Here is a 17,545-nt window from a genome sequence, read left to right on the forward strand (position 1 = left end):
CATATACCATTTTTCCCCCTGTTGTTTTTATAATGGTCAAAAACTCCCATGATAGCATAAGTTTACAATATTACCCTTATTTTCAACTACTCTTTTATTTATATTTATTATAAATTAAATAAATAGCATGAATATAAACTAAATAAAAAATTAAGCATTAAAACAAGAAATAAATGTTTTGATATGAGAAAAAAATTAATAATAAAATTTTTTTCTTGTACTTATTTATTTTGTGCAAATTTTCTTATAATAAATATATAAGAAAGTTATTATAAAATGATAAAAAAATTATAATAAGAAAATTTGAATGACAAATAAAAATTTATTATAAGATAAATAATAAAATATTTTGCCTATACTTTTTACATTTAATTTTAAAATATTACAAAATGTTTATTATAAGAAAATGTTCACAAAATAAATAATTACAAAAAAATTATTATTAATTTTTTTGCTCATATCAAAACATATATTTCTTGTTTTTAATACTTAATTTTTTATTTAGGTTTTATTCATGTAATTTATTTAATTTATAATAAATGTAAATAAAAGAATAATTAAAAATAAGGGTAATATTGTAAACTTATATTATCAGGGGAGTTTTTAACTATTATAAAAACAGAAATGGAGTAAATGGTATATGTTAATTAATGTAAGGGGGAAAGTGGCAATCCCCCTTAAATATATTTATTTCGTAAATAATGAAGCTTAATTTCTTTTTTTGTTTTGATTTATAGGAACATAAATATTAAATAACTATATTTAAGATTTATAAAAATAAATAAAATATTACTTATATTTAAATATTAAAAAAATACACCTATGGTTTAAAAATTTGTATTTAAATCTATTCATGACTTTAAAAATATATATATACCCATTAAAATTTCTAATAAAAAAGTAAACACTACCTCAAAAATAAAAAAAAATTGAGGAAGATGGATAAGAAAAATATTTAGAAAGAAAAAAAAAAGAAAATGTAATTAAGTTTCCCATATTACGCACTTTTATCCTTTTCTTTGCTTAATTTATCCTGAATCTGTACAGTTGTGGCGTTTTGATGCTCATCTTCTTCTCATATTAACTTCAAAAATCCACCACAAAAAGTCGATTTTTATTTTTTTTCCTTCAGCTATATCTATCGAAATTATTTTTTCTTAAAAAAAGAAAGAAAGAAAATCTGCTGAATCAAACAACAAACTTTCTGGGTTCTTGGAATCAAATGAAGTTTGTTGTAAATAAACCTCTGTTCTTCACAAACCCAGATGGAAGGCAATGATAATAACACTCAAAAGGTGCTCGAAGCGTCTATGCTATCTCTTTTTCTTTTTTCTTTTTAATTGCTTTTGAACTTTCTGTTTCTGTTGAAATTAGTTGTTATTTTACAAGAACTCTTAGTTTTTCTTATACCCTTTTGCCTTTTGAGTTTTCTTGGTTTTGTTTTTGTCTGGTTAGCTTACAATGGTAGGAAAAAGATTATAAAGAAGTAAAATTTGACTTGTAGATTTTAAACGGAATTCAGGAATAGAATGCATTTGGCATTTTGGCTTATTTGAATTAGTTTACTGTAACGCTGCATTTGGTGTAATGATTTTTCTGGGTTCAATAGTATAATTGATATTAATGGTTGTTATTTGACAATAAGGAGGCAAAAATTTGAAAGAATGCAGAGGATATGGGCATAATTTGGTTGCTCAAATAGCGAGTACTTTTTCTTTTTTTTTTTTGGGGGGGGCGGGGGGAAGGCAAATTGTGTGTACTCAACTAAGTGTTTTTTGACATATTTGTTTGGCATAATTTTATATTGAGTTCAGCTTTTGGAAGAGATTAAAACATTAATCTAGTGTACACTCTGTCATGAATGATTCCAGGAGAAAATGGGTGCTTCACGTGAGAGCAGATCAAATATGGAGTTCCAAGTGTGTTGTTTTACTGCTTTATATTGGTTGATGAACCATGCTTTTGGTGCCTAATTTTCAATTTATGTTAGCTGGCTCATAATTTTTAGTTTTGCTTATTTGTTGCTTGCATTTATTTATTAACAAACTAATATGGTTATGTCCAAGTTAGGGGTAGAAATGATATAACAAGTTGCACACCAAGTGTTTCACCAGTCCTGGTTTTGCTCCCCTTTTTCTCTACCCCACTAATGGATGAATTCCTTTTGGAACTGTATTTTCTTTTATCATGATTGCAATGGTTCCAATATATCGCTAATTTGCTCCTCGTGAACTTTATAATGTAATTTACAGTGGTTACAACTTAATATCGTGTCAACAGATGAACTTGCATCACTTAAGGTCTTCAAGGGGCCCTTTTACAGTTTATTTGCTGGCTGCTAATCTAGAAGCCATTTATTCTAAATTCATGTTTATCTGACACAAACTTGCAGCATTATCACAAGTATTTGAGATTTCTGTTTTATTTCACTGTATAGAGTACAACTTTACCTTGATGCATATGCAATGCTGAATTATCATTCTATTTCAGGACTATTACAAGATTTTAGAAGTTGATTATGATGCAACAGATGAGAAGATCCGATTGAATTACAGAAAACTTGCGCTGGTTAGTATCTTTCTATTTTCTCCTCCAGGAGCTTTTTGCATGGGCTTTTACACTTACTGGTTTGTAATCATTTGTAATCGTTTGGTCCATTGGATAAAAGATATTGGCTGACATTTTCTTGATATTACTGTCTATTTATAGAAGTGGCATCCTGATAAGCACAATGGTGATAGTGCTGTTACTGCTAAATTTCAAGAGATTAATGAAGCCTACACAGGTAACACTTATGGTTGAAAGCCCAAAAATCCACATCTGCATGTGTACAACCTCTCCATGCATAAATCCAAGAGATGTCTTTGTAGAGTTCATTAGATTGATATTGCCTTTTTGTTTATCAACAAAATATTCTTTTCACCTGAAGCAACTTCAAGAGGATGAAGTAAATAATGAAAATACTTTCAAGTGCTTGCAAACATTAATTTTTGGATTTGTTATTGGGATTTGAATGTTTCAGTATGAACTAGTGAACACCTGATTGATCGAATATGTGGTTGAAGTTCTAAGAATGGTTTTGTGCCTAAAGTCATATGTTAATGATAGTTTCTTCAATACTGAGGTGCTGCTTCTTCTCTGTAGAATAGGATTTCTCTCTTTTTTTAGTAAAACTTATGTTACAGAAGTATCTACACATATTGACATCCAGCAACTTGTAGTTCACGGTATACTCTTCATTGCATTAGGCGTACAATAGCATGACCTTTTTTAATTCTGCTCATGTCTCCTATATATTTTTATTAAATTCTTTTGCAGTATTGAGTGATCCTGATAAACGTCTTGACTATGATTTCACTGGAATTTATGAGATTGATAAGTATACTTTGCGGGTAAGGACATTCTTTTATCTATTCTCTTTATCTTTTTATTTTGATGAATCAAACCATTTATGATATGATTAGGTCTATAACTATCAAATTATGCTTCTTTTAGCTGAAGAGGACCAACCAATAAATTGGTATAGTTTATAGATTATCTGAGACATTCTGCCACTGCAATACAGGAATATCTTGCCAGATTTAAAGGAATGATACTAACTTGTAATGGGCTTGGCATCAGTCACACATCAATGTGGTAATCCTTTTGTCACTCAACTATTTTCTGTTCAAACCTTTCTCTTGAATCACTGCTATAAGCAATGAACTGTCATACATTTCGATTTATGTGGTTAGCATGAAGATTGGTCAACTCGGTCCTCCAGTACCTTGGTCAAATTGTAATGCATTAGTTACTACAGGCATGTGAGAGAACTTTAAGAAAACTTTTAAATGGAATCTGCCTCCTCTACAAATTGAGCACTCAGCCACTCCCAACGAGTGAATTAGTTGCCAACCAGGACACTGCCTCTGGCATGATTAACATTTATTTCAATACTAATTCCAGAGTCATCTTTCTAACAACGGCTCCCTCATTCTTTTCAAAATGAAGAGCAAGATAAAAGACAGAAAATCACGACCTCCAATGTGCAATAGGCGAAACACTGCATTGGAGCATGTATTTTTAGTCTTTTACTGTGGTCCCTCACTTTAATAAAATGACTAATTTGATGAGTTATGAGTTGTTTGTAGCTGTTATTAGAGCTCCTATTTGCTCACGAGCATAGCATATTTCTAGTTCGTTCTTTGTCGGATACTTTCTTTTCCCAATTTTATTTGTACTTTCTTTTTCACGGGGATGTTACAAATTCCCATTGTTTACCGGCTTAGAAAATCACTGAATTACACTTGGCTTCAGTTTATTGTGGCTTCAAATCTTCTATCAAGAAAGGACCGTACTTCTTATTTGCAATGTTACTAATAACCTTGATATTAATGCAGGAGCCAGCAACTGACAGAAACCGATGACTTTGCTGATAAATAAGGTCTTCCCATATTATGCATTACAAACAATATATGCTTGATCTCTTAAGAATTTTCTGATATCAAATGATCGACAGGTTTACTGTACCTGTAGAAGCTGGAATATAGAGATGTTAAAAGTTTGTACCATATTTCTGGAGCAGCTGGAGATGGAACTGATCAGTTTGTAAAGCACTTCATAAATACATTACAGATCCGGATCAGTAAGTAAAGACGAGCCTTTCGAGTAAAAAGCCCTTTGATATGGGGCTGTGAGATATATTTATACATTGAAATATGTATCTGTTCAGTTCAGCATTACTCTGCACCATGGTATCCTTCTAAAAATCCAGATGCTCATAGAGTTGCTGTCAAGTTCTCTCTTTTAAATAATTCCAATTTCACTGCCTCGCAATCATCTTTGTGAACAAACTGCACTTGGGTTTCGGTCCTACTTAACGTAAAGCAATTGACATGCACGTAGATGTAGTTTTGTGTTATAACTTGCAAACTTATAATTAAACATTTATAAACTGTAACATGGCATAATTCTTTTTTATTATTATAATTTATAACTTGCAAACTTTAAGTTCGATGTTGCAAATTTAAGGTTTCATGTTTCGATTACTTTCCACATTTATATCAATAATCTAATCTCTCATTTTATCACTATTTTTGTATCTCCCCATTAGGAAAATGGCTGAAATTAGAGACAAAAACAATGTCAAATTGTCAATGGACGATTTTTTTTTTTTTTAATTTGGCCCCCACCCCCAGAAAGTGAAGAGACTATTTATGACTGGGATGCAAAACCACCCGCATGAATTATATTTATTTGCTTATTGTGTAATCCATCTATTTGGACAATTCTGCCGACCCACTAAGCCTGATTTGAATATTCAAGTTGTATAATGATATTTTTGGTTTCGTGAAAATCATAAAACGTTGTTGAATGATTTGATTGCAGATTATATTTTATCATAAAAAAGGTTGCATGAATGTATTCCAACCACTGTCTCTTCAAGAATCTTGAATCCCATGCGACGACGAAAGGTGGTATGAATGAAGATAAAGATTGTGGTATGTGACTGACTACATAAAAATTTAAAAAAATTAAAAAAAAAGTCCAATGACGACAAATTTTAGAGAACTTTTTTTTTTGGTTTCATACATTATTAAATAATCGAATAATTTTTAAGTAATTTTATTTATTTAATCACTTGAATTTAAAATTTAAATAAAATTAAAAAATAAAAAATAAATTTTAATTTTAATTTTATTTATCCCACTATATTTTAGGAAATAAAAAAAGATTATTAAATAACAATAAGAATTAAAAGAATAGGGTGAGAATATTTAAACTTAGCACCAAGTAAAAATACTATTTTGTGCGTAAAGTTAAATGTTAAAGCGCTTCGTTTTGATCGGAAAGTCCGGCCCGGACAATACTTCCTAGGGAAAGTAGCACGCAGTAGATATTTTTTTTATTGCAATCTTTATCTTACATGCATGTAAGATAGAGGGACCCTTTTTTGATATATACAAAATCAAAATCATTATTATGAATTTTATGGACATAACCGAATGAATTTCGAATGATCTTATTTAGTTGATCAGTTAAAGTTAAAATCCTCAAAGAGATAAAAGGTTAAAAATTGATTTGGGATTTGGCGATTATTCATCATCTTTCATTAGATTTTAGAGCCACGGAATGGATGAATAACCTTCCTTACACCAAAAACCTTCAGTTGGTCGTCCTGAACTTGGAACGGTTGGGAAGGGGGTCGGTCAATTCTAGCTTTCCTGGCTATAAAAAAGCTTCGAATGGGGCCTCAAAAGTTTTGACTCCGTCCGCGAAATCAGTTCTTTTATTTATTTTCCCTTGTATTATTATTAAAGAATAACAAACATCTACTACAAACTCACGTTAACAAAACCTTCAATGGGGGATGGAATGGAATCCACAAATAAAATTATTTCACTAATAGATAGACCCAAGCTTTAATGAAACTTTTTGAGAATCGAAGGGGCTGCTACAAAATGATTATCTTAATCATCATCATCATCCTCTAAACAGCTAATTAACAACAAAATTATAGATTTAAAAAAAAAAAGTATAGACCACCAGAGCACTAACTAATAAGGATTAAAATTATAACATGACGGATAATAAATATAATAAGAATCATTGATCGGTAGAGGATGATGAAAGAAAGATGCGAATATGTTCCAGGAAAGAGAGATTCTGGGGGCGATCTTTCCTCTTAACGTAGCCTTTGGCTTCTTTTTCGCCATACCAACGAAACCCTAACTTTCCGCTCTTCTTCCACAGCTCCATTTCGTAGCTCCTGTCCGCAAAATAAGCCTCAGCCTCAGCCTCAGCTTCATCGTCGGAGTCATCGTCGGCCTCCGCCGCCACCGCCGCCCTGGTTACTCTGATGGGGCCGAGCCTTTGGTAGTGGCCGCGGGAGGTGCCTTCGAGCTCGTCCATCCTGGATAGGCCGTAGGCGGAGACGGCGTAGAGCTCGCCGGTGACGGGGTGGCCGGAGCCGGGGATGTTGAGGAGGAAAGGGACCCGGTAGGGCCCGCAGACGAGAGGGAAGCTCTCGGAGGTGGTGTAGGCGCCTCTGAAAACGGCGTCTCCGGTGAGCACTAGATCTTGGATCAGGTTGTGGTTCGAGAAACCCCGCTTCAGCGTCCCGTACGTGAATATCAGAGCCCTACACTTCTTCTTCGGCTCTTCTTCCGCTGCCACTTCCATTCCCATTTTTGTTCGACAAAACTGAATTGTATTCGACTGACGCCGAATGAATGAATGATACAATATAATATCTGGGGGAAGCGATCGATAAAGCTGAAGAAGAAGAAGAAGAAGAACGAGTCTTTTTCTCTATTTATATAACTGTTTTTTTGGGCCTTACAGGGCTTGCTTTACGTTTCAATCTACCTATCTGTCTATCTATCTTGTTTTATTAGTTTGGTTTTTCCCGAGGAACGTCCTTGAGATATATTTTTCACTTAAATTTTTTTGTAATAATAAAATATCATTAACATAGTAATGACTAATGATATTAGTGATGATTTTAGGGGGAAAAAAATCAAAAAAATATTTTAAATGATTTTTATTTTGTTAAAACATTTCTTTTAACTTAAAGCTACATTTACAAATTTATATTATTACAAAATAGTAATATTAAAAAATATTAAATCTTTTATATAAGTAGTACAATATTTATAATGACAATTACCTCGAGAATCCGTCACTTAATCAAAATTTTACCGACTTTCTAGCCATTTAAAATGTGAGAAAGAGAGCGGTTTTGTTTATTAACTATCAGCGAGCAACTTTTCTAGGGCTACGAGAATGGCTGGCAAGCACCTCCTCCTTGCCTTCTTTGTGCAGAAGGCCAGAAACTGACGGTTGGGTCAGAGAAAATGCCAAAAGTACGAGCCGGACCGCACCGTACGGGTGATGACAAAACGCACCTACTTTCGAACAAACGTGTTCACGCTTTCAGTCTCTTAGCCGTACTTACTTGCAACTTGCTGCAACAAAACACTTGTCTTTCGGTGGGGAAAGTATGATGGCGAGCCCCAGTGAAATAAATATTAGTGATGACTTAAAACATTGCTAGCTGTTCCCAGCATACTAGCTAAGATTTAAATAAGAGAAAACAAAAAGAAACTAGCGACGTCTGATCATACTAAATCATAAACTGATCTTATGATTAAAATAAAAGGGCATTAATGCTTAAAAAGTCTGACCTCTTAAACTAAGGGTCGGGTCATGGTCCTGAACCGATCAATATTTTTTTTTTTACTGTTTTATTTTTTTAGTTTTGCTTTTAGAATAGAATTCTTATTCTTCATTCTTTATTCATAATATTGTAATATATTTATTCAACTTTTATGTTGAGTTTATTTGAACGGAATATAATAAATTATTTTTTACTTAAATTTAACGATAATACAACATATAACGATCTAACCAAATGAACAGATTAACCAAACTAAGAATAAATAAATAATTTGAATACAAAATAACTAAACTAATCTAAAATAGAGGCAAGTATATTTAAGGTGCATTTTGTGACCGCCTGTTTGGGGTGTGTTTGTGTTTTAATAACTTTTAAATGTTGTATTTTTTATTTTAAAAATTGAGCTAGGGATTAATCGTATCTAAATTTTTTTTATAAGACCCCAACTCTAATCCGAATATAATCAAACTCTAATTCCTCAAATTATGACCGACCTTTAACCTTTTAAATTAAAGTTAAAACTTTAAAAATTAAAAATAGGTCTATCAGATTAAAAGCCGAATCGAACTTTTTTGTCGTCCCTTATTATAAATTTAAGGCCGAGTGGTTAGAACTCTTCCCTCACAATTGTGAAAGAATGAGTTCGAGCCTCCATAACACATTGTGAGAGTTTAATTTTTTTTCTCAATTTAAGTGAAAATAATATTTTTCTTTTAAAACGTGAGTGAAATAAATGTTTTTTATATATTAAAAAAAGTAAAAACTTAGACAGTGTTATATAAAATTTATAAATTTTAAAATAATTTCATGACATATAAATTATATTTTGAATAATAGTCTTGTATAATTAAAATAAAAAAAAAGTACAAATCTCGTCAATCAGCTCAATTGGTTGCTTGTTTTTAACACATTAGAGTCGCATATTCTTTATTCTTTTTGTAAAAAATAGTTTGAACATTGTACCTATTTCACTCTTTCCAGTGGACCCAGCATTATCATTTTACTAGTGGACTCCTTCTCAGTTCTCATCATCAACTCCTCAGTTCCTTTCCGAAATTTTTATTATGAGAAAAATTGTGACCACATAAGAAAAAGCATTGAGCCTGTCTTTGCCATCCAATCCAACAACCCACTTGCCTTGTCCATGCTGCCTTGCTTTCATCTAAGCACTTTGTTTTTGTTTCTCTTCTTTTTTTTTTTTTAAAAAAAAAAGAAATCTATGCTCACTTTTGTTGTGCCAAAAAATAAAAACCAATCGATTAAGATTCTCTTATAGAAAGATAAAAGATTTTCTTAATATATAGTTCTACTTTAGCTATGCCCAAATAATTAAAAATTTTCAATACATTGTGAAATGCCACTTTTATTCCGTAAAGTTCTTATATATATGATTAGTGTTTTGGTTTATTGTGTTTTCCCGGACATTCTCGCACTTTAAAATTCTAGACTTGAATATATATATATATATATATATATATATCATTTCAATAGAATATAAAGTTATTTAGATAAATGACAAAATCTACTTTGAATTTGAACTTTATCATTCTAAACACAATAATTTCATTTCTTAAAATGAAAAATTGCTAGTCTTATAATATAATACGTCTATGCTTGTGCTTATCCAATGAAAGTTGTTGGGCATATTTGGCAAAACAAGATATGATGTGGACCTTCGGCCCAATAAATAACTACAAGAACAGTATTTCTGAAAGGTCAAAGGTGCATACATTTTTGCAACTTTATCACTTTACGTAATGTATTTCAAAGTATTAAGAAATTTAAAAATTTAGAAACCACTCTTTGATTGGGCGGTTCTAGTTTCATTCTTAAAGTTAAGAGTTTGAGTCTTCTTATGAAGAATGTGGAAGTTAATTTTTTTTTAAAATAATAATTGAAAATAGATTGAATTCGCTTTGAATCTAAAAATCCCATACATAAATTTCTTGTTATATATATCAGTAGAAATAATTTAAAGAATTAAGAAAATTTTCAAACTAAGGTAATGGAAAAAAAAAATTGAAACATTTTTATTTAGATTACCACAACATCATTCCTCAAAGACCAGTCAAATTTGGGCTTTAAACTGAAACGTTTGAACGGTAAGGGGCTTGGAGTCCATAGTTCAAGCTCGGCCTAATATGAACATACGATCTTTTTTATTTTTATAGCGGCATCTGTCAACAAATCCAAATTCGTCAAAAGGCGTATCCCAAGTGCTGCTTTTAAAACCAATTTCTGCTTCTCAAAGAAGATCTTCTGGTGCAAGAATGACTAAAAAGGCAACTTAATCTCCAAGATTCAATAACGACTGCCGTGAAGGTGCACTCTGAACACGATAGTTTGAACATCAAAAAAAAAAAAAAAAAAATTGATGAAAGATAATATGCGACAGAAGTAGAGAGCAACTAATCAGAATAGTTGAATTATTCTCTTCTATTCTTGTTTTGTAGTAAATCATACATTAAAAATTTTGTACGTCTCCCTTATATAGAGAAATCTTCTATATGATTTTCCCTAATTCAATTTGAATTAATCACCTGCTTTTCTTATTTAATTTGATTCCATTGTGTCTCATAATTTCTTATTTGACTCCTATAAATTTCGTGTTCGAAATTGTGATTAATTTATTCGTAACAAAGAATCGATTTATTACATTTAGGTGTTGTATTGGATATGAATCATTTCGGATCAATTTGGATTGATTGACTGCCTCCACTATGGTGGTGTTGATGGGTCCTATTAACGTGTAATTATTGGTAAAAAGGGAATAGAGAAACATTGCACGTACATTATCACGAATAGGCACAGGAGTCAAATTCACATTCAGATCTTTAGATGTGAGCTCAAGTATGAGCAGAATCTAACATCTTTTTTATCAAATTCACATGATTATGCTCATAAAGTTGCTCTCTATTAATGTGAAAATCCACAAAGGCACATCTTGCACTATTGTATTTACCTCTTTAATAATAATTAAAGAAAAAAAAAAGCGTCGCTTTCAATGAACTTCCTTCACAAATCCCTCAACCAAGCTGATTTAATTTTAATTATTTAATAGCACTGCGGGAGTGTCTTTCCACTTTCATCGAAATTGATTTACATGCAATTACTACTATGAATGAACCCTCAAATCAAGTGGAGGAAAATGGATTTTATTTTTTTTTCACAATAAAAAAATGGCTTTATTTGTAGGTGGGGTGACATAAGAATCCAATTACAAAGAGCTTGCTTGTTGCCGTGAAGTCTGGGCACAGCAATTTCTTCTTCATTTCAGTCAACAACTACCACAAGCAACTCTCCCTTTTGCATACATCAATAATTGCATTATTTGGATTAATCAATCACGCATCTTCGGTTAAAATTTCTCCCAATAGATTTCATAATTTTAATAGATGTATAGATCATACCATAATAATTATCTTTTGATACATAACGCTACCGAGACCAATTCACGACACATGGTTAATTAACATTAAGCGTTATAATTTATAAATATGATTTGTGTTTTTTTTTTAATATATATAAATATGGAGATCTTGATAGTGTTACTCGAAAGAAATAACTTGTAAACATGTGATTAGTGTTTCTTAAAGATTAAAAAAAGGGAAATTTACAACCGTCCACCTGTTTGTTTTGTCTTTTTCAAAATTACACAAACACTTTTTTTTTTTCTCCGCGCCACCTGAAGTTCACTTTTTGTTGCATTCTTCCACTTCCGTCTAATTTCCGTTAGCAAATTTAACGAAATGACCTTTTTACCCCTCAAAATTACAATTTAACCTAAAATAAATAGAAATTGGAGATAAATTGGATGTATTTAAATTTTTTCAAAGGTGGATGCTAGAAATTGGAGGAAAATAGTGTTTGTTGCTTGCTAAATTTAGAAAATTTGTATTTATTTTTTTGGAGGAAAATAGTGTTTGTTACTTGCTAGATTTAGAAATTTTGTATTTATTTTTTCTCTTTCAAAAAAATAAATACAAATTTTCTAAATTTAACAAGCAGCAAACACTATTTTCCTCCAATTTCTAGCATCCACCTTTAAAAAAATTAAATACATCCAATTTATCTCCAATTTCTATTTATTTTAGGTTAAATTATAATTTTGAGGGGTAAAAAGGTCATTTCGTTAACATTCCGTTAAATCTACTAACGGAAATTAGACGGAAGTGGAAAAATGCAACAAAAAGCAAACTTCAGGTGGCGCACTGAAACAAAAAAAAAATATTTATGTATTTTTGAAAAAGACAAAATAAACAGGTGGATGAGTGTAAATTTCCCTTAAAAAAATGATTCTCCAATCTATCATTATGATTTATGAGATGAAAGTATTGGGCCAAATGAATAGTTTATGTTAATGGGTTCCCTGTGTTTTGTTTCTAAACTAATTTATATAACAGTCAAATTAGGGCGACAAAGTTAGTTAACAATTACTATTAATATTAGTTAAATTAATTGATTCCCAAGTCTAGGCTGTGTGTTCATCACTCACTTCAAAAAAAAAAAAAAAGATTCCATATCGACAATAAATATATATTTTTTCGGGATACAGTGGAATAAGTTCATAAGTTTGATTCTTTAGTGTGATTCTGTGAGGTTGGAAAGTTGGAATAAAATTAATTTATAACTGCTCACAAAATATCAAGAATATGTTCTATTTTGCATCTTTTATATATTTAGGGAGAAAAAAACAAGCCAATTAATTTTTTTAAAAAAAATGAATACTTTATATTTATTAAAAAAAATTATTTTTTTTAGATTTTTTTTGGGAAGGGGGGCGAAAAACACTAATAAAAATATCTTGACCAGATGGAATTACAACCAGATATAAAATTAAATAGCAGTGACCATTTGCCAATTTAATAAAATTCTTATAGGATAAAATTCTATAATAACTTCAATAAAAATTGATGACATATAACTCTCAAGAAGTCTTAATCATAAGAAATTTTATCTAAAATAATAATCTCACATTTGGCTTGATGCATGTATCGTTTTATTGTGGTTGACAATAAGTCAATAACCCTAGGAGCTTGCTATTCAACAGGTTTTATTTTTTTGTTCATCAATACTGTTTGCATGATTTCGATGTTGATAATAATAATAATAATAATAAATAACATAAATAATAATAATAATGATAATAATCTGGTTACGTTGGAGTTCCTCCAACATAGAGCCAACAAATATAACTGTGTGATCAAAGCCTAGAGAAGCTGGTGTCTATCGTCGCACGGTTATATTTGTTGGCTTTACGTTGGAGTTGCTCCAACATAACGGGAGCCTAATATATATATATATATATATATATATATATATATATATATATAGATATCTAAATCAAAAGTGATTAATAATAAACAATGTGAATATGAAGACAAGTTGTTTTATTATAAAAGAATAACATAATGTTAAACATCAAATTAAACCACTTGAGCAAGGCTTGATCGGCCGTGAATGGGCTTCGCTGTTAAACTGAACGTTTTAAGTAAAAATACTTTTTTCATGCCCAAAATAAAACCAACATTCATGGTGTAAAAGTAAGTAAAAATACTTTTTTCATGCCCAAAATAAAACCAACATTCATGGTGTAAAAGTTACGAGCAAAATAGAAAGAGGGAAACACATTATGTTGTACTAAGGGGGTCCAATTATCAACTAATCACCATTCTCTCAATAGAAAGTGGTATGCATTAATGAAATTTGATTTTTCTCATCTTCATTGTTTGACAATTCTCAGGCTACACGCTTATTTTGACTCGTCCAAAACTTGCTTGAATGCGGGCATTCATAAATAGAATAATGGCGAGACTTTCCCGATTGCTTATGTCCCCAAATTTGACTTGTATTTTGCAATCTATCACAATAATAATGATAAAAAAAATCAACGAACAAAGATTATTTTTTTAAAAAAAAATCTCAAGATATCTAGGGTTACAAGTGGGTGAATGAAAGTAGTATTTATTTATCTTTTATTTATTTTTTTATTTTTTATTTTTTGACTGTACAATACCTAACTCAGAGGGTTCCAAGAGGCAATTTTCAGGCGGCACTTTCCCAAGGCCCAATATCCCTGATCTGACCATCCAAATTAATTAAAAAACTTTTCAATAAATATTTATTTTATTATTTGCCATTTTGTTCCCACCACACGGCATTTTGTTCATCATCCCAATACTGGCTGACTCACCATTTTTCCACGTGGCAAAATCCACTGCCTCCACGTGTCACGCAACCGAACTCACCACCATGATCGCAAAAATCCAAACCTTTGCCCAACTGATAGATGCCTACCATGTCCAAGCGAAATCACCCCCCCCCCCCCTTTTTTAACAATTTTCATAAAATAATTGTAATTACACGCCAGAATTAAAATCAGGTTTTGTATTTAATTAAAAAAAAAAATTAAGTGCCTTGAGAAAAACGCATTGTTAGGCACGGGATCAGGTTCGGAGCGAGGTTCGGCGGAAGACTTTTAAGGCCCGAGATAAGCACTCGCCACAATTGCATCCACCACCCACCACTACAAAAGTACCCCACCCACTTTTTTTCCCTCTCACTTTCTCGAGAAAATTAAGTCTTTTCTTCCCAGAAGAAAGTTTCATTTTTCTTTCTTTCTTTCTTTCTTTCCTTATTTCTCCATTAATCATGATGATGATCAATAGCAGCAATCGTGATCATCAAGAACTGCTCACTGTAAGAGAATTCAAGCCCAAGAACCGAAGAATCATGGTCAGTAGTACAAGTACTATCCATACTGCACTTGCAGCATACATACATATGTATATGTGTATATAAAGATATAAGCTTTTTATTTAATTGTGGTTATGATGAATAGGGAGGAGGAGGGCCGGAAGAAGAAGACGAAGAAATGAGCAATAAGTGGCCGCCGTGGCTGAGGCCTCTGCTACAAACGAGCTTCTTCGTTCAATGCAAGCTCCATGCCGATGCTCACAAAAGTGAATGTAACATGTACTGCTTAGACTGTATGAATGGTGCCCTCTGCTCGCTATGTCTCTCACTTCACAGAGACCACAGAGCAATCCAGGTAACTAACTCAAACAACATTCGTTAATTAATGACTTTTAATTTCAATTAATTTATCAAATTAATGGGGTGGGGGGGGGATTTTATGACAGATAAGGAGATCATCATACCACGATGTGATCAGGGTCTCGGAGATTCAGAAGTACCTGGATATAACAGGAGTTCAAACCTACATCATAAACAGCGCAAGAATTGTCTTCTTGAACGAAAGACCTCAGCCCAGGCCTGGTAAAGGCGTCACAAATACTTGTCTTGTTTGCGAGCGCAGCCTCCTTGATTCCTTCACTTTCTGCTCCCTTGGCTGCAAGGTAAATCAATTTTGAATTTTTCTTCATTTTCCTTTTTTTTTTTTTTTTTAATAATTGATTTTTTTTTTCAATACCCATTTGGTCATTTATTCAGCATTAGATGCTCTGACAAGACAATGTATGTACAACAAGTAGCTAGTTGACAAGATGTGTATGTGTACATATATACAGTTAAACTTTTTTAATAACTTGATTAATCACTTTTTTTGTACATGCGTAAATGTGGTTAATTAATTGATTGATTGATTGATTGATTGGTTGATTGGTCGGTTGATTAATTTCAGATTGCGGGAACATCAAAGAATTTCAAGAAAAGGAAAATGTGCAAGGAAATGGATCAAGGATCGGATGCTGAGATTAGCAGCAATAACGGGAGTTCAAAGAGCAGGACACAGAGTTTTTCGCCGTCGACGCCGCCGCCGACGGCCGTGAGTTTCAGGACTGCCAAGAGGAGAAAGGGGGTTCCTCATAGAGCTCCAATGGGAGGTTTACTCATTGAATACTAGAATAGTAGTTAAAATTAAAAAAAAAAAATTAAAAAAAATTAAAAATGAAAATTGGGGTTTTTCTTTTTCTCTCTCTCTCTCTCTCTCTCTAAATTAACAATTAATTAGAAAATATTCCACTGTGTGTTTTGTAGTCTCATCAACATCTGAGCCTTGTCATCCGCGTAGGCCGGTGTTGAAATCAAATTAAAGTTACTTATAGGTCTGTGTCTGTACATAGAAGCAAAGGAAAAGATAGAAAATAAGGAAAATATATATATATTTTCAAGAAAAAAAAAATATGGGGTTGTAAAATAGTTGTTATATATATTATGCTTTTAGGGTTTTGATAATGTAAGTTATTCATAAAGTTTATTATATGAATATATATTGTAGAATGTGTGTTTTCAATTGTACATAAAAATATGGAATTGAAGTTTTACTGCTCTGTACAAATATGAATGGTGACCCTACATATATATTTCAAGAGATTTGTTAGAATTTAGATATTTCTTTTTTGGAAGCTTTCACTCTCTCATCAGTTAAAATCTATGCCTTCGCTGCTAAGTCTTGGTGATTTAATGTGCAAAAGGAGGCTAACACACACTTGGATAACGCATTATGCTTTGTGCATATCTTGAGTTTTAACATTCGCACATTTATTTCGAGTCTTAAAACGTGCAAAGAATCTTTTAGCTAAGGTTCAATGTGTATGCACTGGGGGTTACGTAAGTCACTAGAAGAAAAGGAAAAAATAGAAATTTTCAATCATCAAATGAAGAAGAGAACAGGGTTTTGGCTCTAAATTCAATTGATTCCATCTTGATTCATATAAATTTGGTCATTACTCCAAAATGGCAAAACGAATTGGACATAATTTTGAGTAGCTAATAACATTTTTCTTTCTTTAAAATATTGTTATGATTCCTGAATTGAATATAATTTTATTTCTTTTGAAAAAAAAAAAAAATTAGTATGATTCCTTAGCTGAGTATGGGTTAATTTTATGTAACATTGGAAATAATTTATTTTCCAAAATAAAAAAATGATATTTTTTTTGAAACCTCTATTTTCAATCAATAATTTTTAAGTATCTGGATTCTTTTACACGTCCCATAAAAAAATTCCAATGTGGTATGTCGATATATATGCAAAAGTCTACCAAAAATATATCAATCAATAAACAAAAACGTATAAAGACACCATTGAGTTAGACACAATGCGGCGCCGTTTGAGAAATGAAATGAAGATAAGTTTTAGACCTATGCAATTTCTAGAAGCTCGTGATGTAGACGTATCAATTTTTAATTGGCGACACTTGTAAATTAAATTAAAGATAATCCCCTACCCATCTTGCTTTTTTTTTATAATAATTTTATTTACACATTATATTATTTTATTATACAAATATTTATAATATTATTTACAACTGTTATTAAAACAAATATTAACAAACATTATACTAATATTTACAATCAAATATATAACTTAAGATTTATATTATTATATTAATTTTGTAAAGTACATGTCCAAACATATGACCC

General features: G+C 31.4%; 3 protein-coding genes across 5 annotated transcripts; 2 read left to right on the forward strand and 1 right to left on the reverse strand.

Annotated features, from left to right (window-relative positions):
* The first annotated feature begins 934 nt into the window (after positions 1 to 934).
* LOC102629116 (uncharacterized) lies at positions 935 to 4,815 on the forward strand. Of its 3 annotated transcripts, none has more exons than XM_025101587.2 (8): positions 935 to 1,295; positions 1,872 to 1,919; positions 2,491 to 2,568; positions 2,710 to 2,785; positions 3,319 to 3,392; positions 3,566 to 3,636; positions 4,380 to 4,423; positions 4,516 to 4,815. In XM_025101587.2, exons 1-7 carry the CDS (start codon positions 1,266 to 1,268, stop codon positions 4,420 to 4,422), a joined length of 420 nt encoding a protein of 139 aa, XP_024957355.1. In that variant the 5' UTR covers positions 935 to 1,265; the 3' UTR covers position 4,423; positions 4,516 to 4,815. The 3 variants fall into 3 exon arrangements, with proteins under 3 accessions (XP_024957355.1, XP_006484599.1, XP_006484600.1); XM_006484536.4 differs by having other exon boundaries at positions 940 to 1,295; positions 4,499 to 4,815; XM_006484537.4 differs by lacking the exon at positions 1,872 to 1,919 and having other exon boundaries at positions 947 to 1,295; positions 4,499 to 4,815.
* A 1,542-nt stretch (positions 4,816 to 6,357) lies between these two features.
* On the reverse strand, positions 6,358 to 7,330 carry LOC102629598 (putative gamma-glutamylcyclotransferase At3g02910). The gene has a single exon (XM_006484538.4). It carries the CDS (start codon positions 7,165 to 7,167, stop codon positions 6,586 to 6,588), a length of 582 nt encoding a protein of 193 aa, XP_006484601.1. The 5' UTR covers positions 7,168 to 7,330; the 3' UTR covers positions 6,358 to 6,585.
* Positions 7,331 to 14,659: 7,329 nt separating this feature from the next.
* On the forward strand, positions 14,660 to 16,443 carry LOC102629881 (hypothetical protein). Its single transcript, XM_006484539.4, has 4 exons — positions 14,660 to 14,893; positions 15,000 to 15,209; positions 15,301 to 15,516; positions 15,801 to 16,443. Exons 1-4 carry the CDS (start codon positions 14,810 to 14,812, stop codon positions 16,020 to 16,022), a joined length of 732 nt encoding a protein of 243 aa, XP_006484602.1. The 5' UTR covers positions 14,660 to 14,809; the 3' UTR covers positions 16,023 to 16,443.
* The last annotated feature ends 1,102 nt before the right edge of the window (positions 16,444 to 17,545 follow it).

Source organism: Citrus sinensis, chromosome 4 (assembly GCF_022201045.2).
Source record: "Citrus sinensis cultivar Valencia sweet orange chromosome 4, DVS_A1.0, whole genome shotgun sequence".
In the NCBI taxonomy this organism is placed as follows: Eukaryota; Viridiplantae; Streptophyta; class Magnoliopsida; order Sapindales; family Rutaceae; genus Citrus; species Citrus sinensis.